The 24540-nt window shown below is 50.1% G+C and overlaps 1 protein-coding gene across 1 annotated transcript; it reads left to right on the top strand.

Moving 5' to 3' along the window:
* Positions 1 to 354: 354 nt before the first annotated feature.
* LOC144146191 (high-affinity choline transporter 1-like) lies at positions 355 to 24540 on the top strand. Its single transcript, XM_077678157.1, has 9 exons — positions 355 to 574; positions 2079 to 2186; positions 3054 to 3209; positions 5279 to 5427; positions 6847 to 6996; positions 11101 to 11230; positions 18007 to 18224; positions 20641 to 20842; positions 23448 to 24540. The coding sequence occupies exons 1-9, from the start codon at positions 355 to 357 to the stop codon at positions 24131 to 24133; spliced, it is 2019 nt and encodes a 672-aa protein (XP_077534283.1). The 3' UTR covers positions 24134 to 24540.

Below are 24540 nucleotides of genomic sequence, written 5' to 3'. Positions count from 1 at the left end.
CTTCACGAGTCCTGGGCTTTGTCAATATAACGCTACTTTCGTTTATATGCTTTCCCTACGTATGTACACTCGCTGAGAATATTTTGCACCATTTTTAAAGTGTGTTACAGTATGTTTCTTACGTTTGTTTTGTGCTTTTTAATTATCCACCCCCTTTTGTGATACCCTTTCCGGGGACCTTAAAGGTAATTTCAATTAAAAAATGTGCTTGTGGTGTTTGATTCTGTCCGTGATTCGTCGGAATGTGCGCTGTTCCCCCTTTCTATCCACCATCAGTGCCAGTGCAGGAGCGCCGGGCTCACGCAGCGCGTGGCATATACCAGTCGGTGCCTCGAGACCCGTTCCAGACGCGGCATGGCGTATGTGAACATACCGGCCGTGCTGCTCATAATCTTCTACTACTTCACCGTCATGTACGTCGGCGTGTGGGGAGGCCGCAAAGTGCGCACCGTTACGCGGCCCCTGCACTCCTCGAAGGAGACGAGACGGAAGCAGCAGTACGAGGACTACCTCCTCAAGGTGTTCGTGGCCAACAGGGAGATGCCCATCTTCTTGGGGATCGGATCCATGACCGGTGAGGACCCAACTACTTCCGTTTGCTCGGCAATTCACTGTGTGCACCAGTCGCAGAGGTCAGTTAGTGGTGCGACAGGGCAGCGGGTCACACCTGAAGTTCAAATTAACCGCCGTAGTGGCCCAACGATATTCTTCTGTGGTGAACCTCTGCGCGTTAATGCGTAATATGTGTTCGATGCTTGCGGCAATTTCACAACGTATTGCGCCTGATTTTCTGACCATGTAGACTGCATTTTCTATTAAACAGGGAGCTCAGTTTGAATTTTCACTTGTGTGGATGCGAGTACCGAGGTGACTTCCTCTTCATGGCGTACTCCACCATCCACCAAAACTGCTGCAGCACGCTTCTACATTCGAGCCTGTTCCTGGAGCTTTTATTTAAAGATACCCGTTCTTTCTGTAGGTTGCTTAGCGAGGGAAAGCGGTACGGAAAGTGTAGTACAGAGAGCAGCATGAGTTTGGTTCATACATGTCTTAGGGTCCTTGTTCTCCAGGAGCAGCGGTTCTGTTCGTATACTTATCTCTTCTTCCCTCGCCTCGCTGTCGCCTTTTTATTGGGGGTTGCGCAAAGTTCTGATTTGTACCCAAGAGCCCGCCTTATTTCATCGCAGAAAGGGAAAGGCTACCGCCTGCGCCAGCTTTGAAGGCTTCAGAGTGGGCGATCATACACAAACGCAAAATTCTGTGTCGGAGAACCACAATTTGGCTGCTTGTCCTTGCATGGAGATTGCGTGAAATAATCCCTGTCTTGTTCTATGCTTGCACGAATTGCTAGCCGCCCCGGGGCAAGAACTGTTTTAACGTTGACAGGGCATCTGTGGGGGCTAGTTGGTGCTGAATAGCTGGAGTGGAAAGCGCTTATACTTTGAACAGTATCAACAGAGGCTAGAAAAACAACGCCGGACGAAGCGCATTGCCTGGCGTTTTCCTTCCAGTCCTTGTTGCAACTATTCAAGGTATAAACGCTTTCCATTCCGGCAAATCAGTTTTGTTTGTTCAATGCATTTTGACATTCATGGCGTTCACACTGCTTCCGCAATGGTATGGATCGTGGTCCTCAACCACGAGCGCCCGGGAATTCTGTTGGGCTTGCAAATGCAAAAGTGATGACGGACCTCACGGTCTATCCGTGTCGTTTATTTCGAAATATTCTGCCCTTGCATCTAAAGGTGCCCGTACCTCTATTTCAGATTCACCTACTTGTGACTGTTATTAGTGTCACATTCTTAAAAAATTTGCTCTTGCACCGTAAAGTCGCCAGGACCCGCATAATATGCCGTTCGCGCGTCTGGTTTGTTCGCACAGTTGACGCGTAGCCCAAAGATCCGACGTTAAAACGAGCGCCACCATCGAGACGTTAAACGTACATGCCATGCAGAGGACCCCCTTGTTTGCGCCATTCGCGGACATCTAAAATACCTTCGCCGATCCCCATTCGAGCAACATTGGTATACACGATAGAAAAACTTGGATTATAACAAATGCGACGCCTTTTGCTTCAGCGACCTGGGTCGGAGGCGGCTACCTAAACGGCACCGCGGAGGCGGTCTACAAATGGGGCATCGTTCATTGTCACGCTCCGCTTGGTTACGCCCTGAGCCTTCTGCTGGGTGAGTACTTCGCATCACCCAAATAACGCTTTGCTGTCGCTTGTTGGTAATACGCAGGTTGGTGCATGTGATACTTGTCGGACCTCCACTTGTCAGCCATGCAAAATGACACGCACACACCTAAGACACTAGTAGCGGGCAGAAGTCGACTGAGCTGTAAAGAGCAATTTCTTTCATTAAAGCGAAGCCTTCTTGTTTCATGTTGAACTGCGCTGACAGTTTACCTAGGGCGAATAAAATACACAGGGTTTATTCACAAGACGCAGAAGAAGAACCAAGAAGCTTTCTTACAGCCTTCATGGTTCCGTTAATGGTCGCTGCCTTAAAGTAGCCTATGCCGCTATGACGCTTAACTATGCCGCTTTTGGCGCGACTATCCTTCCTATAACGTGGGCAAAAAAATTGGGTAGGTCTAACACTTTATAATCTTAGTTGTCACTAGCAAATAGTCTGTTTCGCTCAGTTTTGCAGACTGTACACACTGTGTTTCATGAATATGAGGCTACTTGATGATTGTACTCAGCATGTTTCTCACGCTGAAGCGCACGCCCAGGCCGTGCAGTCCATGGTGAGACTAAGCGACGAAGCGCAGATGAAGCAGCCTTTAAATCCTTGCCTGGTGCCGTGGTACCACAGCAACGAGGCTCCGACCATGCGCAGCTGCGACGCGTCTTTTTTGCAGCGGATCACTTAGCGTAGCGTTACACCTGTCAGCCGCAACTGCGCTCCGACGGCTCAAGGTCATTGCGACGCGATGAATGAGCTGGCGAGGCATGGCGTACTAGAGCCTCCGCTCTAAAACCAAGTGACATGTTGCGCCAAGTGTACGGCGCTGAAGGTGCGCTGCGATGGCTGTCGCCTTCGCAGGTGGCTACTTCTTCGCGGAGAAGATGCGGAAGACGGAGTCGCTGACCATGCTGGACCCGTTGCAGTCCCACTACGGCAACTGGACGGGGCTGCTCTTCAGCGTTCCGGCGGTCATGGGCGAGCTGTTCTGGACGGCTGCCATATTGAGCGCGCTAGGCAAGCGTTTCGGGTGCCGTTAGTAGTTTGGCTAAGCACGTATGAGCTTATGCATACGTCAACTACCATTAATAGAGCTCGGAAAGCGCAAATGCTTGTGCTAACCGCGGGGAGTATTAGGGTAAGATAGAGCTATCTATTAAGCTATACCTCTCAATGCTTCCCGAGCTGTTTCGTGAAGCCCCAGAAAGCCTCCCGTATTTTGCTGTTAATCACTTGCTTACACTAATGTTGTTGCGCAGGGAAGGGGGAGGGTTGACGAGGGCATTCGGTGGCCCGACGTCAGGTCTCGATTTAGGCCCTACGTCAGGCGTTACGGTTACCGGTGTGATCGCAAGACCTCAAAAAAAAAAAAAACCTTAGGCCTAACCGGGCTCATGCGCGACATCTGCTGCTGTTAGTCCATACAGCAAAGGATGCAAACCCTCGGAGATCCACACATTCACAGTGGCGTATTGGAAAACACCGTATCAATGAATGAATGAATAAATCAATCAATCAATCAATCAATCAATCAATCAATCAATCAACTTGGAGCGCAAGCGCGAAGAGGCGCAATAAGAAATCTGTACCCTAACTGTGAATCCCATGTGCGGATTTTCAATCAATCAATCAATCAAATCAACTTACCTTACCAATCTGAACCTTACCAAAGTCTCATTTGGGGGCCTGGGTACAATGTTTTCAAAACAGCAATGTACGCTTCACTTGCCCCATGTTCGGTGTTTGCCGCGATCAAACCATCTCCCGATTTCCCCTCCCCCCTTTATTCTGGAAGAGGGCGCATTAAGGAACTGTTCAGAACCGCTCCTAAATGCGCCATCTTCCAAAGATACTATCCGTGCGCGCAATCGTTTCGGTTGCACATTGCGGGAGCAAAAATCTGCGCTTCGACGACAGGCATTACCCCAGAAAATTTTATTAGACCGTCGTCTTAATGCGGAGCATTTTTCGCTGAGTACCCTCAGCTGAATTTCGACAATAAGGCATATTTCGCGGAAGTTTCACCTGTAATCTTTAAAGTAGCTTAAAAGGAGATAGTTGGTAGAACGAAATTTAGAAAAGCTGAATAAGAAAAAAAAAATACGCAAAATAGGGTACCCTATAGCGCCCGTTATTTCCAGAATATTACAGCTTTCGCGGAACTTCCAGCTGTAATCGTTACAATAGCGTAAAAGGAGGTATTGGTGTAAGGAAGTTTAAAAAAATTAGGAAATAAGAATTACGGAATATTGCGAACCATGTAAACGACCTGCAATTTTATACCTAATGTTACGCGAAAGTTCCACCTGTAATCGTTACAATAGCGTAAAAGGAGATATTGGGGTAAGGAAGTTTAAAAGTAAAAAAAAAATAGGAAATAAAAATTGCGGAATATTGCGAACCATGTAAACGACCTGCAATTTTATACTGAATGTTACGCGAAAGTTCCACTTGTAATCGTTATAATAGCGTAAATGAATATAACTGGTCATACGAAATTTTGAAAAATTAATAATAAAGTCAAATAATAAATCACGGAGAATGGGGAACCGTGTAACACAATAATACAGATCTCGCGCAAGTTCCACCTGTATTCGTTATAGCGTAAATGAACATAATTTGTAGAACAAAACTTTGAAAAACCGCAAAATAAAAAATATATAAAAAATACGCAAAAGGGCGACTCGTGTAATGCCCTGCATTTCCACATTAATGCAGAATTGGCGCAAGTAACACCTGTAATTGTTATACTAGCGTAAATGGAGGTTACTGGTCGGACAGTATTTAGAAAAACCAAAAACATTGACTGTAAAGAACTCGCCCTCAAGACAAGCGACATAAGGATGCTGGGAATTACTAAGCAATTCTCTGAATTTCTGCAGAATGTTTCTACTTTGTAAATAAGTTAAATGAGCGACAGAATTGAGGCCGGACAATTCTCATGATGTTTTATTTGCAGGGCCTAATCTTGCCTGAGTGCTGAAAAGTAAAGAGAATGCCAAACCGGGCGATAGGTAATTAAGAAACCAAGGTGCATTGTGTAAGCCGTCGTTCACCAACGAACACGATTTCCCGATCATGCGCAGGCGAAACGGCAATCGTGATTATGGGAGTCAACAAAGCCTACTTCATTATATTATCCGGTGTGGTCATCTTCTTCTACACCACCCTGGGCGGCTTCTACTCGGTGGCCTACACAGACGCTTTCCAGGTCGTCACCACAGCCCTCAGCCTGGTGAGTAGTGGGAGAAAAAGTCGCTGCCCGAAACTAACTTTGGTACTTTTACGGAGGCACGCACTGACCGAACTCAGACAGGCTTGGATTTCTCTTCATAGTCGGACTCCCCAATTTCTTTGTTAGATCTCTCTCTCTCTCTCTCTCTCTCTCTCTCTCCGAATCATAGTTGAAAAGGCCATTCGTCCATAGCAAGTGATGCGCGGCAAGGATGCGCGTGCTTGCTATGTTAAATTTCAGCATGTGAGAGAGTAACACTTCAAGGGGACTGTGATTTGGGCGGGTTGGTGAACGTTCATGATTGAAAATCAGCGCGGTAAAAACAAAGCACAAAAAAGGAACGAGAAGTATACAGGACAGCGCGGCACTCACAACCGCTTTATTTTGAAGTAAACACTAGTAATATACATACATCTGTCTCCCACGTTGCGGTAGATTATTACAACTAATAAGCAGAAACAAAATCGCAATAACTCATCGGTCTGCCCAAGTGCAATCTATTTCTTTACGGGGTGACGCAAGGGTGTAACTCAGATTAGCGTATTCCCGGTCATACATCACTCCTGAGGACATAATCGAGGCCTTTCAAATAAGACGATCTGCTGACCGATGTATAAGCATGCCATCAGCAGTGCTGCATGACCCTGAATGCGCTTATCTGAGTGATACCCTTGCAGGACCACGTAAAGAAATAGATTACACTTGGCCAGACCGATGAGTGATTGCGTTTTTGTTTCTGCTTATTAGTTGTAATAATCTACCGCAACGTGGGAGACAGATGTATGTATATTACTAGTGTTTACTTCAAAATAAACGGGTTGTGAGTGCCGCGCTGTCCTGTATACTTCTCGTTCCTTTTTTGTGCTTTGTTTTTACCGCGCTGATTTTCAATCATGAAAGAGTAATACCTTGACGGCCTTGTTTGGTGTTCCACGTCGAGTGTGGTAACAGCAGTACCGCAAGTGGTCGAAGTTAATGTTTATACCACACAGAAGTACTGCCTCCTTCCAAGCAATACGAAATGGCGGCGTTCACAACGCCGGACCCGAGGAGGCGCCGTAGCAACGGACACGCGGCAGGGATCTGCGGACCTTGAATTTCACCGTTGTGCAGCAAAAGTAGTCAGATGCGCTATTCAATGCAAGGCAACTCTTCTGTCCCTCAAATCGTGTCTCTTGAATCACCCTGTCTCTCCCGACCAGTGACGTCACGCTTATCCCTCCCCAGTGAAATCCCCCATGTGAAGAATGGTGCTGATACTTTCTAAAAAAGCGCGAAAATTCAGCGAGACTAAGAAAGAACACGGCCGAAGGGGGCCCGTTTTGTCGTGTTCTTTTTTCGGGTGGTGAAATTTTTTTGCTGTAATACGAGAGTCACGATTGCATGTTGGCAACTCAGCTCTTCTCTTGGGGCGCGCAGTGGGCGTGCGTGCCTTCGAGTATTTTACACAAGGCAGTCGGGTCCGTCGGTGCCCCTCACAACAACTGGATTGGAGCCATTCGGGCAGAGGACGCCACCCAGCTCCTGGACTTTTTCGCCATGACTGCGCTGGGCGGAATCCCGTGGCAGGTATGCGGACACCTTTCGGGCGCGAACAGTGGGACAGACATTCTAGCAGAACGAATTAAATTTTAGTGCTCACCACTTTTGCGCCCATTACCTGGGTGTGGCGGCGTAAGCGTCGATATCCGCGTAACCGAGTAAGCGAACGAGGCACTGCATGAAAAAATAAAACAGAGAGGAGCTTCTGGTGAATATGTGTGGGGGATGGCGGCACGCGCTGCTATGGTGTCATCTCTTTCTCTGCCTCCCCCTCCCACTCTAGGCATGCCTCGCCTCTGGGGAGTGCCCTCCCCCGCACACTTTCCTCAAAGGCTCCTCCGTTCGCCGCTTATTCGAACCACGTGACATTTGCGCGGGAGGTTCAAACAAGATTTGCAGCCAGATACTCGGCGGCGACGACGTGCCGCGAGATAACGGCAGAGTATACTATAGCACGCGCCGCCGTGCGTTCGCTGAACTCGCAATCACTTTCTAAGACGCGGCATATATGCGCCGTGACTGAGAAGACTGCAGATCGCGCTGCGCACAAATTTCGCATTAGGGTTTATAGTTATCGCCAGTGCTTCTGCCCCTTTTTTATAGCGACAGCTTTTCTTCGCCATATTTCGAAAGGTCATTCATCACGTCGCACTGACCTTGAGCCGACGCGGCGCCAGTGTGACCTCACGCTATGTGATTCACTGCGGAGAGGCGTGGCAGCTGCAATTTTACAAGGCCCCACTGCTTCGGTATCACGTGACTCGGCGAGGGGTTAACAGTTGCTTCGCTGGCGCTTGGTCGCTCAGTATCGCCATGTATGCCTGGCCGGTTTGGGTGCGCTTCAGACGAAGTGATAGGCTGGATCCAATCACCCAGTAAACCAACTTTCATGAAACACGGTGTGCATAGTCCTTAAAAAAAACGCGCCAAACAGACCTCTTGCTTGCGATAACCACATTTACGAGTGTTAAAACTGAGCCCTTTTTGCGTTCGTGTAAACTGGTGCAAAAATGAGTTAAATTAACGCTAAAGCTTTTATTCATCAAGGAATTTTCCACCTCTAATAACTGGTTTCTCGCAGCTTAGATTATACCAATTTACTTAATATTCAAGCTATCCCAGGAGATTTTATTCTTAGAAGGAAAAATAGGGACCGCACATGGGCTGGATTGTGCAGCCAGTTAGTAAACACAATAAGATGGCCCTGAGTCAGGTTATAATCGCCGCGTTTGTTGTTCGATACTCTGGTGAGTTTGATAATATGCGTGCGGCCATTGAAAATAGCGGCTGCATGAGCCGGAGCTCATTCGCCACTGTTGTGATACGAAAACACTTCAAGTGGCCATGAAGACGAAATGCAACTCCGTTCAGTCTAAAAGAACTAGCCTTTGGAAACTCACGGCGCTCCATTACAAGCACGAAACATTTTTTAATCGATAAAAAATGAAAAAAATGAAAAAAAAATGCAAAACAAAATATTGAAAAACGTTCACATTTCTTGCTACAGGGAAGTAATATGGGGCGGGGACGTTTAGGTGCCAGTACGAAAAACATAGCCTTTACTATTATTAGTGTGTTAACTGCACATCAGTATGCAAGTGACGTGATCAAACGGACCCAGAAGTTCCCCTACAATCGCCAATTCATTTTTATGGCAATAGCTTAGGTCGGCCGCAGCCAGTAGCACAAAGATTCTTTGAAGCCATAGTGAAATCGCCGTAAAGCTGCTTGGGCGTCACCACTGCCTTATGTTTTCTTTTATACCTCAATTATTTCTTTTCGAAGTTATAATTGGTATTTTTGTTATCAGGTCAAAGCAGATTTTAATGAACCAAGCTAGTATTTCGTCTTCGTGCACCCTTTCCTGGCCTATCAAATTGAAAAGCTACCCTCCGGTTTCTGTAACAGCAATATGGCTCCTAAAAAATTAGCAGTGGTTTAGCAGTGGTTTAGGATATACGTAGCGTGAGCTAAGGTTCAGGTGGTTATTCTTAGGTTTCCTGGTTGTCTCGGATTACCTGATTATCATCCTTAGTGCTTGTAAATGATTTACAATCCAATCCAATCCAATTTAATTCAATCCAGTCCAATTAAATTGCATTCAATTCAATCCGATCCGATCCAGTCGCGGCGGCGGCGGCTCCCGCGCGCCAGGTGTGCGCCATGAGACCTCACTGCTTCTCGCGCATGCGCGCATCGCGCATCTCGAAACTGCTCAACCTCGGCCAGTGTACCTCACGCTACTACAAACTCCAACGCCTCAAAGTGTTGAAGGTAGGCTAGAAAACGTTTCGGACCGGACAGGAGTCGAAGCCTTGGTCCGTGGAATGCGCGTCTAGTACGCATACTTGGCGTCATCAAGGTTTCATGACTTTGGTTGGCTAAAGTGAAACTTTGTAGGGAGTGCGCTTATGGCTTCGACTTTGAAAGCGTCGAATGTTGGCGCACGTAGCTTCACGTACAATGAATTTTACGTTGAGCCGTCTTTAGGCTTAAGGTAACCACTCCTTCAGGTTGAATATAGACTGCGCTGGATTGGCCAGTTCCAATGACAGCCACCGTGTGAGGCTCACGCCCGGTTCCCCAATTCCGATTGGATAGCCAATCAGCGTACCCATTCGAAGGAACACTCTGGGATGCTCTGTTGTACGTTAACGTAACTTTCGCGTTCACAATCTATTTGGTCATTCCATGCCAAACGTCCCAGCCGTAAAATCGATCATCACGGATTTACTCAGTAAAAATTGTGGGTCATCCTCGCATGGCCCACAATGCTCGCTAAAAGTGTTTTTGTCCAAAAAAATTTTGTTCTTTTTCTAGCGGTCCTTTTACTACCAGGATTTAAATCAAGCTTACGTCTGTGAAGAAATTCATGAATAAGCAACTTCTCTTACAATGGCAACCATTTTTTGTGAACATCTAGTTGAGCCCTTGGGCTGCTCTATGCGGCATTTCTAAAATATTTTTCATTTCCTTCGCTGTGATTACGCCATACAGAAAATACACTATGTCGAGCATTTTCAAACATTTTTAGCAAATACGAGCACATTCTCTCAGCCAATGAAGCATTTGTACCGGTATCTCAGCATTGTGGAAAATTAGTAAAAACTATATTTACACTGAAAAAGGTGAAGTGTGCGAGAAAACGTTTGTCAAACTTGGAAAAATCTCCTTTCTGGCCCATATTCACCTTGATATTGCGCATTGTTGTGCTTTTTCAGTAATTCATCAAAAAAGTAGAAAAGTATTACAAAACACAACGTTGTACTTTTCCCGCTAACACGCGAATTATTCCTTTTTCTTGTACTGTCGACGCTACAAATACCATTGCGGTGAAATGTATTCTTGTAGCGCAAACCCGCTTGCTCGCGGCTCTTTCATGCAGGCAGGTGCTTACCGTGCAGAGAAGACGCTCTGTGGAACAGCGAAGGGAAGTAGTGTCACTGTGCAAATTGAAAATTTTTTTTCTCTGCTAAAACAAAAATTGTTCTAATTAAACTATCCGAAATAAACTGCGATCATTTGTGCTAGTGAATGGCCTGCATTTGATATTTTTACTACGAGCACAACAATGCGCAATTTCAAGGTGACTCTGGGCCATAAAGGAGATTTTTTCAAGTTTGACAAACGTTTTCTCGCACATTTCACCTTTTTTCAGTGTAAATATAGTTTTTGACAATTTTCCACAATGCTGAGATACAGGTACGAAGGCTTCACTGGCTGCGAGTATGTGCTCGTATTCGCTAAAAATGTTTGAAAATGCTCGACATCGTGTATTTCTGAATCGCGTAATCACAAAAAAAAAGGAAAAATATTTTTAAAATGTGGTTAGAGCAGCCCAGGGCCTCAACATGAGTTAACAAAGAATGGTGGCCATTGTAAGAGAAGTTACTTTTCCATGAATTTTTTCACAGACGTAAGTTTGATTTAAACCCTGAAGGTAAAAGGGCCGCTAGAAAAAGAACAACATTTTTTGGACAAAAACGCTTTCAGGGAGCATTGTGGGCCATGCGAGGATGACCCACAATTTTTACTGAGCAAATCCGTGATGGTCGATTTTACGGCTGGGACGTTTGGCATGGAATGACCCTATTGCGAGTGCTTAGGTGTTCCCGAACTTCTTTTTTCCAGGTCTACTTCCAGCGCGTGCTGAGCTGTGAGAACGCGGTGGAGGCCAAAGTGCTGTCGTTCCTGGCCGCTATCGGTTGCATATTCCTCGCCATTCCACCGGTCATACTCGGGATCGTCGCCAAAAACACCAGTGAGTTCATGTTGCCTCCATTCACGTGATCCTCCACCCAACTGTGGTAGACAATAGAAAATGGGTTTAGCCTCCGCATCAATTTAAATATGCTGGTCTTACGGACCTTAGCGCTTTTCTGATAGTGTGTGGCACTGTCGGGAACCTAGTATAACTGTTATATGGCAGTGAAGACAATGATTTGTATGCAGGAAATTTCTGAATAGAAACTAAACAGGAGAACTTCGCGGGTTAATCTCTACCGCTGTTATTATTTACGTTGTCGTCAAGCGTTTCCGACCCTATAGCTACCTAATACGACTTCCACCTCTAGGAACACGGAAGAATCCCAACTTAAACTCTGTGCTGAACGCAATGCAGGGTTTCATGTTCAATTCCAGCTCAGCGAAGAAAAAAAAACTACATTTATATCTCCGGGAAATCAACATTGCAGAGCAGTCAAGTTTCGAGCACCATGGTCACAATAGTATTGCAGTGACACCAAAAGCTGGGCATGACATTTCGGCGACCACTGAAAACGGACGTTTCCTTTAATGATGGAACGTCGTTATATCTACCGTACACGGTAGAGCTATCTGTAGTGCGACAGGCAGTGAAATACAGCAGGGCATTCATCACACGCCAATCAATAGCATTTGTGTGCTACAGTGAATTACACCTTAGTGCTGACATCATCGTACCCAGCAGCGTCGCTGCGTGCAGTGAAAACGCACGCACATTTGCTGTCGTTGCGTTTTACAATCTGGGAGGTTTCAGTGGACGCCGAAAGGGGCACTACGGGATTTTTCGCCCGAGGTGAATACCGCCAACAACTCATTTTTTTTCGCCCCAGTGTCTTTTGAGCTGTGCATTCAAAAATTGGCCGCGTATGTGCTCTTTTCGTTACAAATGTCGACGAAAATCGACAGTCTTTCATCAACATTTGCCAAGTAAATGCCTCCCTTCGCTTTCCCCTTACCTGCCAAACTCTTCTTGTCCCGTCGCTCTCCTCCCAAGGTAAACACACTAGAGGTTTGCTCCAGCCAATTTTAATTTACCGCAGTCCACTGCTCCAGGCCGAGTTCCTCGATGCCAGCGCTGCCGTACGGCGGAAAGGTGTCGGAAATCGAATAGCGTCGTATCATCCCTACATATTGACGACATGGCAACCGAGCAGCGAAAGGTCACTTGGATTGCTTCAGTAGTAGACTTCCTTGCAAACCCTACGACGTCTTCCGCATCTCGCACACTACGGTGTCCAGCAGCGCATTTCGCCATTCGATACGCGCTGCTATACCGTTGTAACTATGCCGCAGAAGGCCGCAAATGTTTGCTGGTTACCTGCGTTACCGCGTTACCTGCGCTCGCAGATATGCGCATTGTTTCATGATGACGCCCAGTGTGGCCATGCTGGAACGCTAATGACATATCAGCGCCTACACCTGCACAGTAAAGTTTGGTTCGTTCGTGAAGGTGGTTGGTGTCGTCGTGGAGGGTGGTGAAGGACCCGATGACGAGACGAGGCCAGTAGGTGATGAAGAAAAGAAGTCTATTTACACGTATTTACAAGAGACGATGAAACATAGCACAAGACAAGAAAAACTGGATTAAAATTAAAAGGCGCCGCAGCGCACAAAAGGGGGTATCGCGGCGCGATCCCTGATGCGGGCCCGGAGGCCAAAAAGGGTGCCGAACCGCCGCACGGTTGGCGAGAAAGATGCGTGGGGTTCTAGCGCCCAGAAACCGCCACGGGAGCGAGTCTTCGTGCGACCACTCTGGGCCGCAGCTCTGAACAAACTCGTCGAAGCGTGTGCGCGCAGGGCGCGAGCAATGCCGCCTCCCCCACAGCAGCGCACATGCCAAAAAGGGTTTTGACCTCCGCTCCCCCCCGGCCGTCCCCGAAGGTCAAGATGAAAGGAAAGCCTCCCCCGACGCCGCACAAAAGCCGCCGGCGAGGCCCAACAAAGGGTGCGACTCGCTGGCGTCGGCGGAGGCCGCCCAACATTCCGACACCGGATGGGGAGACCCAGCAAGGCCACGAGAAGGGAGGGGGGTCATCGTCAAGACGGGGGTCCATCGGCGCTGCAATCATTACAGCTCCCCTATCAAAAGCCTGTGTCAGGACTGCTTGGACTACTACAGGCGCCAAAACAAAGTGATTACAGCGCTGTAACCCAAACAAACACACACAAAAAACTGCGAGGAATATCCCTTGAGGACTCCATGCAAGCAAGCGACATTTCCGCTGCGAGCAAAGCGCACAGTAAAGGCTACGCAAAAGAAATCAACCAAAAAGGGTGTAAAAGAAATCAAAGAAAAAGGGTGCATAACACTCCAGGGGCACATCATGCAACCAGCAAAATACCCGCGTGCGGGATACACCAACAAAGGCAAACGTGGGGCTCACTCGCGGGAACAAGGGAAGAAACAAGAGAAAACGGCGGCCCAATGAACAACGCAATTGTAAAATAAAGCAGCAAAACGCAGGGTGAACGTTACACTCCGCCCAAAGCACAGGCAAGAAAAAAAACAGCAGCGGAATGAACCGCGCACGAGCGTTCAATCCATTCACCACAGTTCTCCTTCCGCCAGTAGCACTCAGATTAATCGGGCGCAGCTTCGAGGTGAGAGTCCACCTGGTTGCTGCACCAATTGTGATGTTCGGAGTTCGCCGAGGCGTGAGGTGATCCGCCTCTGCAAGCCGTGGGGGAAGTCTCCACTGTCAGAGCCACACGCATGACCAGGAGCCGAAGCTTTGAGACGCTTCCTTTCTCATGCACGCGTTTGACACTGTCCCCTCCAGCGCATGCAAAGTGGCCCTCCCCTGCCCCTTTGTCGACCCTTGCTCTCATTTGGGACCCTCGATTTACTGCTCCAGCGTTCGATGCTGTGAAGCTGCGCTTAGAGCTAGGCGACCCCGAAAGCTTGTACGGCGCAACACTGGAGCCCTGGTCACAGCTGGTCGACGGCTTGTCAACGCTAATGAGCGCTGGCGGACCTTGCTGAGGACGCGTACCCGCCTGTGCGGACGGCGGCTCAGTGTCGTCCGAGTCCATGTCGCTCGCCGGGGCATCACCCGTCTGCGTTAGTCCGCTGGACACCGCCGCCGCTATGCCTGCGGGGTCTCCGCTACCGCAAATACCCGCGGGAGCTACTGCCGCCGGAAGCCCGTTTGAGCAGGATCGGGCACGCTTCCGCAAAGAACCGCGATCAGTGCGGCGGTCAACCAGGTTCGACGCAGCTGAGCCTCGTCTACTCTTAGGGGTACCAAATATGTCACCCGGCGAATTCCGCAAGCCTCTATTGCTCCCGGATAGTGGCTCGTCGAAGCAAGGGAACACCGGCGGGTATGCCTGGGCGCGAGCACAAGACTGGGCGGACGGGAGCTGCATGGCGCGCAAATCCGGGTTTCTCGCCAGGGCCCCACCGGCCGCTGTTCGTACTCTGCCGTCGGCCGTCGTGCCTGCTGCAGCTTTACCACCGCGAACTTCGGCGGCAGCGTCTGCCCCCAGCGAACCATTTGGGCATGGCCGGTCGTGATACGGCAGAGGTTTTGCAGCACCCAAGCGGGCGTTGACTGTCTGACCGACCGCCGCTACCTCTACCGCTGAAAATCTCCGCGGAGGCGCCTCGACATTGCCCGGCTCATTTGCCTTCCCGGGACAGCCGCTGGCCAAGCCCGCCACCACTTCCCCGGCGCGTGCCGCCGCGGCGAGCGTGCCTGCCCGGCCCGTGGCCTGGCCTACCGACTCTGCTACCCTTGGCTGTGTAGCCGAGGAGCCGCTGATGGGAAGTTTCTGCTTCTGACGGGAAGCGCCTTCACGGGAAGCTTCCGCCAGAGAGGCAGATTTCGCCGGCCTGGTCAGCTGATCAGGGGTAAAAATCCTTCTCAACAACGCAGTTTCGTTCACTGCGCTGAGGCTCAGCTTAAATGGCTTAGCGGGGACACTCGGCCCCCTTAGCCGGCCACCCACCTTGTATGGCCGTCTTTTAAAGATCCCGGAAACCGCCGCAGTGACCAGACGCGGCCTTTCCCCTACCTCGGAATCAGCTACTTCAACCCACCGTTCCCTCTGAGGGGGTGGACTGGCTTCGTGATCGAGATAGCGGTAACGGCGGCAGTCAGCGGACGAGTGTGTTGTCTGACCACAACTGCAGCACGGCCGCACAACGTCCTCGTTTCCCGGACGCGCTAGGAATTCCGCTTCAGCCAACCTTACCAGCCGCTCCAGCTCTCGCGTTTTTGCGCGTTCCGCCTCGAGATCTTTATCTCTAGTCATGGTGGGCCCTGGCAATGAGGATGTCCCTCCAAAAAAAGAAAGGTGCAGAGACGGACCACTCACCGTCGATGATACGGCCGCTCCGCTGCACCACACACGTCAGTCCCACTCGTCCCGCGGGGATCGGAAGGTGCTGAAGTGAAGTTTCCCCGGCAGGAAAACTAATCCACCCGTTGTCTCGTAGGCGGCTCGCAGCCGCCCTGCTTCGTCTCTGTCCTTGCGTGGTGTCGACTTCTCTCCTCCTCTACTCTCGGAGTCGCCTCTCGGCCCGCACTGAGTCACCACTTCGTTAACTGAGCCACAGGTAACGTCCACGACGCTGTCGGGCTGCGCCAGTAAAGTTTGGTTCGTTCGTGAAGGTGGTTAGTGTCGTCGTGGAGGGTGGTGAAGGACCCGATGACGAGACGAGGCCAGTAGGTGATGAAGAAAAGAAGTCTATTTACACGTATTTACAAGAGACGATGAAACATAGCACAAGACAAGAAAAACTGGATTAAAATTAAAAGGCGCCGCAGCGCACAAAAGGGGGTATCGCGGCGCGATCCCTGATGCGGGCCCGGAGGCCAAAAAGGGTGCCGAACCGCCGCACGGTTGGCGAGAAAGATGCGTGGGGTTCTAGCGCCCAGAAACTGCCACGGGAGCGAGTCTTCGTGCGACCACTCTGGGCCGCAGCTCTGAACAAACTCGTCGAAGCGTGTGCGCGCAGGGCGCGAGCAATGCCGCCTCCCCCACAGCAGCGCACATGCCAAAAAGGGTTTTGACCTCCGCTCCCCCCCGGCCGTCCCCGAAGGTCAAGATGAAAGGAAAGCCTCCCCCGACGCCGCACAAAAGCCGCCGGCGAGGCCCAACAAAGGGTGCGACTCGCTGGCGTCGGCGGAGGCCGCCCAACATTCCGACACCGGATGGGGAGACCCAGCAAGGCCACGAGAAGGGAGGGGGGTCATCGTCAAGACGGGGGTCCATCGGCGCTGCAATCATTACATGCACCTACACATATACTTTCCCACAATCAAACCTCACATCCCGCATCTGGGTCCAGGGTGCGTAGCATGCGGGCTATACCTCATATTAACCTCAGTGGGAACATTTCACTACGCCAATACGAATTCACGCGCCGCGTGCAAGATTTTAAACAGGTTAGTTTGCAAAGAGCTATTATTTGCTTTCATTATCTATCGCTCTTTCCCTCTCTCACTCTCTCTCTCTCTCTCTCTGTGTGTGTGTGTGTGTTAAAACCACCTGCTGTCAGGCTAGAATACAACATAGAGGTTAATTCAGTAATTCATCAAAAAAGTTGAAAAGTATTACAAAACCCAACGTCTGTACATGGAAATGGGGATAACCGGACCTGGCATACCTCACAGCAGAGCCAGGAAAGCGACGATGACGAAATTTCTGTTCGTTAGCCACTGTTTCAAGCCTAAACTCTATCCTGAGCCCTTTGGGACGAGGACTTACCGCTCTAAAGCGTTCTCGTAAGAGGATAACTGATAACGCCATTGTCCCGCGCATAGTGTTCACATCTCCGCCGGAAGCGCTACCGGCAGCTGTTGAAAACACACTCAAAGCGAAAAATCACATACCTAAACTGCCTGTCTGTCTGTCTGTCCATCCGTCCGTCCGTCCGTCCGTCCATCTGTCTGTCAGTCCATGTGTCCGTCCGTGCGTCCGTTAGACCAACATACCGACCGACTCTAATTCTATGGGCGCTCGGTCGATTAGTTAACTGCACAAACAGCAATGGTATTTTCTCTCAAACACTGAAATGGGAATAAGAACCGCATAAAAACGATTGACAGCCGTTTATGCGGAAACGTCAGCGGCATGGTGCGGAGTATGATGAGGGAGGTCTGCTTGGAACAAATATTGATTTTGATTGATTGTGAGGTTTAACGCGCCGACGCAACGCAGGCGATGAGGCACGCCGTAGTGGAGGGCTCCGGATTAATTTTGACCACCTGGGGATCTTTAACGCGCGCCGAAATCTCGTACACACGGGCGTTTTTGCTTTTCGCCTCCATCAGAAAAGCGGCCGCCGCGGCCGGGAATCGAACCCGCGACCTCGTGCTCAGCAGCGCAACGCCTTAGCCACTGAGCCACCGCGGCGGGTCAAAGAACCATTAAATACATACAGCGTCCGTTCAAGCGAACGCGGTGCACACGTTAAATGTGCTAACGAAACACGTTTCCCCATCTTTTTTAAGAGCATTTATACACTAAAAGAAAAGAAATGTGAACGAGGCAAATTCTCAACACTTATTTCATCGGCAGTTAGGTGCATGTGACCCAGATCGGCATGAATGGCTTCATTTGGAACAGAATTCGTGTGCTACTGTCCCTCGTTCAACTCAAGAAACTGTATACCATCCTGCTCCTTACCAAACGACACGCAGGGGGTTTGGGTACTAGGTGAGCCCTTGCGTAGAAACATTAATATTCTCCGTTGTTGTGCCCAAGTTCCTTTTAGTGTATTTAGAGATTTCCTCCTCCCCTGTTTCTTTCTCCGTCCGGGTGCAGACTTCACGGCTGTCGGCTACGAGGGCTCTTTCCAGCTGAGCAAAGAAGACGGCAGCAAGGTGCTGCCGTTCACGATCCACTTCCTGACTTCGGGTGTGATGTCTATCTTCGGCCTGATCGGCATCACAGCGGCCGTCATGTCGTCTGCGGACTCTTCCATGCTGAGCGCGTCCACTATGATCACCAGGAACGTCTACCACAGCATCATGCGACCATCGGTACGCATAAAAAGGACGCATCTGCGCAGGCGTCTCCCGCTTCGAAAAACGGTCTGGATGACGGAAGACCACCTGCTCAATTGCTCTATCGTGCGTCGAACCTGCGGCGTCCAGAAACTCCGCGGCAGAATCCGGTTTGGTCAAACTCGCACGTTCGGTCAAACGCGCATGTCTGACCAAACCGGCGCAATCCGGTTTGGTCAGACACGGCGTCGCACCGCAGCCTTCACCCGCAGCGCGACGTGACGCCGCTGGCGGCAGTCGGCAGGGTGAAACGCAAGTTCGACGCTAGTGTGCAGGTACCTTAACGCCCGGCAAGTCGGCTGAGCGTGAGAGAGAAGCTTCGTTTCCGTTACCAATGCGGTTTCTCAGTGGCTATAAACCCAGCCGCATTGGTGCGGAAAGGGTCGAACACTGTACACACGAACGGCAAAGCACGCGTCTCCGCCCGAAAACCGATTTGGCTGCCGGATGACCCGCCGCGCCGCAGTCTCCCGCACGCATACAACCTGCCAGATATTGAAGTGTGAGCTACACTGGCCGAGGTTGAGCACATTCGCGTGGCTCCTGGAGAGCCGTGCTGCGCATGCGCAAGGAGCAGTGACGTCTCACGGAGCACAGCTGGTGCGCAGAAGCCGCCGCGCCGCGACCGGAGTGGATTAGATTGGACTGGACTGGATTGGATCGTATCGGATCGGATCGGATCGGATTAGATTGGGTTCGATTGGATTGGGTCTGATTGGACTAGATTAAATTGGACTGGATTGGAGTGGATTAGAAATCGTTTTAGCAGCAGTAAGCATGACAACCAGCTAATCCTAGACAACTAGGAAGCCTAAGAATAACCAACTGAACCTTAGCTCACGCTACGCATATCCTGGCATAGCCGAGCTAAGCAACTGCTAATTTTTTTGACGCGTCGCGTCGGAAACCGGATTGCTGGGACGGACATGGGTCCCCCGCTTAATAACGACGTACTCATTATCGGCGCAAGCGTGCGTAGAAGGATGCGCTGCCGCTCCCTACGCACGCGGGACGTGCACCCCCATGGCAGCGGCTGTCACCGCAGCGACTTTGTACGGGTTAGGCTTACCGTAATTACCCGATTCTAACGCGCACCTTTTTTTCAGAAAAATAAGCCGAAAAATAGCATTCGCGTTAGAATCGGATACGAAACCGAAACTGCCGAAACAGTGGAAATTTCGTCCCACCCATCGCCATTACCATTTCAAGATGGCGCCAAAGCCTTTAGCAACAATTTCTCGAACGCAGGAAGCATAGGCGCCTAGGTTTTTCTATCGGAGTTCACACAAATCGTCAAATCGTTCCACTTGCGCGCTTGATAACAGCAACGGCAGCAACTCCTCTCACGCGTTCAAAACGAGCGGTCAGCTGAAGCGTGCGCCTCTGGAGAAGCTCGCGGGATGGGCGTGCGAGGCGTGGGCCACGATCGTTCAGAAGTTCGTTCGTTCAGAAGTGTGGCATCGCGAACGCTCTTGACGGCACCGAGGGCGAGATGTTGTGGTCAGCGGAAAGTGAGGAGGAGTGAGATGAGTGAGATTACTTGGGGAAATAAATCGCCCATTTCTGTCGCATTCGTTTGTCTGGGTCACAAAGTTCCGTGCGCGTTACAATCGGAGGTGCAAGTTTTTTCGTTTTTTTTTTTTTGCCAGGAAAATCGGGTGCGCGTTAGAATCGGGTAAGTACGGTAATTTTTTTTTTCGGCGAAAGTATTGATATTTTGGTCCTCGCCACTCTCACCAGCGCCTTTTGTCAAAATCTAAAAATTGGCGCAGTTTGCACCATAGTTGGTACAAGGGCAGAGAGCCGGCTCCACCTATAGCCTATTCTTGATTCGGCCGAGGTTTCTGCGTGGTGTCGTCGTTAGACCCCCCCCCCACCCCTTCCAAAGGGTTCCCAGATAGCTTATCGGACGCCTGTTTATCGACCGCCGTTTTATCGAAGAAATGCCCGTTTTATCAAATGACGTTTCACAAAATGCTGTTTTATCCAACCACCTACGTCCATTTTATCGGAAGTGTTGTGTTGCGGCTTCCTTTGTAATTTCCTGGACTTACAGAACGGCCGCTTTTCTGATGGAGGCGAATAGCGAAAACGCCCATGTGTTCGCGATTTCGGCGCACGTTAAATATCCCCGGCTGGTCAAAATTAATCCTAAGCCCTGCACTACGGCGCGGCTCATCACCTGTGCAGCATCGGCGCGTTAAAACCCACAATCAATCAAATCAATTTAGGCTTCTTTAGGCTCGCGTTTTATAAACTGCAAGATTGTGCTAATATTTGACATCGTCACGCGGTCTAGACGCACGCGCGAGAGCTTCTTGTATTTCTGGGTGAATGCTAGTTAGTGGGCTAGTTAATATTGCTTTCGTGCTAAAATGATCTTTGGGTGCAGGCGTCGGACAGTGAGGTGGTGGTGGTGCTTCGTGCAACTATCGTCGGGCTCTCTGCACTCGCCGTGTACATGGCGCTGTCGGTAAGGTCCGTGCTGGAACTGTGGACGATATGCTCGGACGTGGTCTACGTACTCCTATTCCCTCAGTTCGTCTGCTGCTTCTTCTTCAAGGAGACCACGAATTCGTACGGATCGGTCATCGGTAAGTTCACGACAGCTCGTGCAACCATACGCGCCCTTCCGATGCTTGAATTGGTGAAAACGTACGAGGCAGCATAGGAGCCAGTTTAATACTTTGGCGAACCAGAATACTGCGGGACCCGCCCCGGTGGTTCAGTGGCTTAGGCATTGCGCTGCTGAGCACGAGGTCGCACGTTCGATTCCCGGCCGCGGCTGCCGCTTTTCTGATGGAGGCGAAAAGCAAAAACTCCCGTGTTTACGAGATTTCGGCGCACGTTAAAGATCCCCAGGTGGTCAAAATTAATCCGGAGCCCTCCACTACGGCGCGCCTCATCGTCTGCGTCGCGTCGGCGCATAAACCCTGCAATCAGTCAGTCAATGAATCAGTCAATCAATCAGTCAATGAATCAGTCAATGAATCAGTCAATCAATCAGTCAGTCAATCAGTCAGTCAATCAGTCAGTCAATCAGTCAGCCAATCAGTGAATCAGTCAGTCAATCAATCAGTCAATCAATCAAACAATCAGTCAATCAGTCAATCAGTCAATCAATCAATCAATCAATCAGAATTAATACTGCGAGAAAATTCAAGAGCACTCACGCATTTCTGATGAGTTGAGAATTCGAAAGCATCGGTTTAATTGAACGCCAGTGAGTGCTGCTCCGGTTTAAATGCGAAAACATTAGAGAGTTTTAGCCAACCGTTTTCGATGGTCCGCTCCGGTATCGGCGGCACGGTCAGCGCGACCGGAACCAATGCCGTTCCTGGCTAAGTGCGCAACGCATGCGCAATGGCGCTCCCACTTGCTATCGAAGCGGAGCCGACCCTGAAAAACGGTCAGCTAAAACTCGCTATTAAACGGCCCAGGAGCCATTTCGCCATTTGAAGAGTCATGGAGCCATTTCGCTGCACCCGTAGATTCCCAACGACGCAACTACATTAGATTCGACGCCTTCTTACCTTATTGGCTTTGACGGCGCGGCCGCTCTGGACAGCAGTATACACCGCCGCAGGCCGCAATATCGGCAATAGCGAAAGGTTTCCCTCCACGTCATTACAAAGTAGTTCCCCGCGTCAAAAATCTTAAACTTTGCACGCAACGCGCAGCCCGAATGAGTGCTAAGCGGGGTTGAATTTGACAATAATAATATCGCATTCAGAAGTCATAACAAGTGCTTAGGTGTCTTCCGATGCACACACTTTTTCTTCGGTGCGTGTAACGTTCCAAGTTTTGTGGCTGAACTGGTGTGAACTACTTCTAAAAGGTCCAATGTTCGCTTGTTGACTGTATACAGTAAGCTTTTAGACTGTGCTTCTTTGAATTCAGGTGTCTTTATTTTGGAGCAGTAGGATGCATAATTATTGTAAAATCCATTTCTTTTACGTAACGTGTTATTACAGAGAAAACATTGGTGTCAAGACATCTGGGCCGTTGATTATGCTAGCACCAGTGGGCCCAAGCAATACGTTCATGTACAGGGGATCCAAATTTTAAGCGGAGCACAGGAGCGGAGGCAAAACTGCAGAATATTTAATTGATTGATTGTTCGGTTTAGGGCGCTGACGCAACGGTTCGGTTCGGTTTAGGGCGCTGACGCAACGCAGGTGATGAGGCGCGCCGTAGTGGAGGGCTCTGGATTAATTTTGGCCACCTGGGGATCTTTAACGTGCGCCGAAATCTGGTAAACACGGGAGTTTTCGCTTTTCGCCTCCATCAGAAAAGATGCAGCCGCGGCCGGGAATCGAACCTGCGACCTCGTGCTCAGCAGCGCTTCGGTGGGTCAAAATTGCAGAACAGCATGGCAGCGCACTCCGAGTGGATTCTCCAAAGGTAGCGAGAGGGCTTCGGCACATCCGGCCGTTTACAGCGAGCAGTTCGGCTGACCTTCAACAGCTACACTAGCGCCGTACTCACCATGAATGGCCTTTAGCACGGGGCGGTTTCGGTTTCCGCCGTAGGCTGCCACCGTGCTCAGGGAACTTCGCAGTTAGAAAATGCGAAGTCATGGGGGAAAACTTGCACCGTAGTAGAATGTACTACCCGCGAGCAGGACCTGAAGGTGTAGGACAAATATCCATTGGTTGGTTAGCTTTTATGGCGGAGGGAAGAAGGAAGGAATGTCCAATACGTTGGCTATTTCTTGGTGCAATTCTGTGTCTGTATTTTCCATCGACCACCTTCGCTGCCATTGCAGGTGACCGTCTTTTCTTAATCTTGATCTGATCATGCATTTCGACTGTTTACCATGGGCATCTTCTTCTCTCATAGCCGCACTTGTCGCTAACATGTACGCCAGCTCGTTACCCCAAACCCATCAGTATCGGTTTTTTGCGGTATTACTCCTGATTGTCTCCTGCGCTATTACTAGAACTGTTAATGCCGCAGTTAATTATCCCAGGTAAAGTTATCAATTATCGCAGTTAACAGTTAATTTCGCAGTTACAGTTAATTATTACCTAATGCTAACAGTTAATGCCGCAATTACTATTTTATTCCACCACTTTTACTTGCTTGTGGCCTTTCCTTTCTTCTGTTCAAAAGACAAGCTTAGCTGGCTTTGTGCCGCAGGCCTTCCACTAGAGATGCTATCGCGGTGACGTCATAAATTCTCTCCGCTGGTTGCAGCTTTTTTCGTGGGCGGTGTGTTCCGGTGCCTGTGCGGCGAGCCCACCCTGAGCCTTCCGGTGGTGCTCAAGCTGCCGCTGTATGACGAAAAGGACGGCCAGCGGTTCCCGTTCCGCTTTGTCTCCATGTTGCTCGGCCTGTGCGCGCATCTGGTCGGCTCGTGCGTGGCGACAACGGCTTTTGCGAAGGGATGGCTGCCGCAGCACCTGGACGTGTGCCAGTGCTTCGTCGATCCGCCGCATCCTCATTCGCGCAGGCAGTCGTCGTTCGCCTCCAGCGACCCGGCCGGCTTGCTGTCCCACAAAGGCGCCGACCATTCGTCTATCGTCGACAGCCCCACAGCACAGGAAAGGCGCTCGTCTCTACACCCTACGGGCGTTCCCGGGGACGCTCGGAAGATGTCCATTGCTGCTGGTGCTGCAGAAGCTGCCAGGAAGAAGTCGCTTGTGCCGAACGCGACGGAAAAGACGAAACTACAAGGTGGCTCTGAGACTGCTCTCGCAGATGAGCATAGGAGGAAGTCGCTTGCTCCAAACGCGAATGAGCAGACGAAAACGCAAACTGCGCACCGAGCCTCCGAGGCTGTTGCCATACCGGACAAGCAGGCGGTAGACCAAGGCTCTACGACAAAGGCTTCGCGGAAAACAACAAAAAAGGGCAAGAAACCCCCCAAAAAGCCCACCTAGTCTAGTTGCGGCGCACCCCGGAAGGCAGTTTTGGTCCCTCTTCAGCAAGGGAAGTGGTGCTCGGCCTGTGAAGCTGACGCCGTGGTCGAGGATTGGAACCCATTCCCGGGATTCTTTGGGGAGGGCGGTGAAAACCGGCACTCCCGAAGCACGATCCCTTTTCTAGACACTTTTTTGCTAGACTTGCTTTTGCGCCTTCTAATTCGTGTCGCCGATTTATGAAATGGCGCACGCGTTCTTCTCTCTCATTAAGTGTGTTAGTTTTTGCGTTCTTATATTTGATTAGATATCGACTTGCTGGTATTTCTGCGAGTGTGCTTCGGCTTTTGCTTTGGGCGAGCTGCCATCTGTTTGGAACTCCATAGTCATTTTACGCTTCACCTTACGCTATGCTGTGATTTATGTAT

Source organism: Haemaphysalis longicornis, unplaced genomic scaffold (genome assembly GCF_048455015.1).
Source record: "Haemaphysalis longicornis isolate Haplotype H1 unplaced genomic scaffold, Haemaphysalis longicornis Haplotype H1 scaffold_7, whole genome shotgun sequence".
Taxonomy (NCBI): Eukaryota; Metazoa; Arthropoda; class Arachnida; order Ixodida; family Ixodidae; genus Haemaphysalis; species Haemaphysalis longicornis.
The sequence above is the reverse complement of the archived record's forward strand: the minus strand, read 5'-3'. Positions and strand labels throughout refer to the sequence as shown.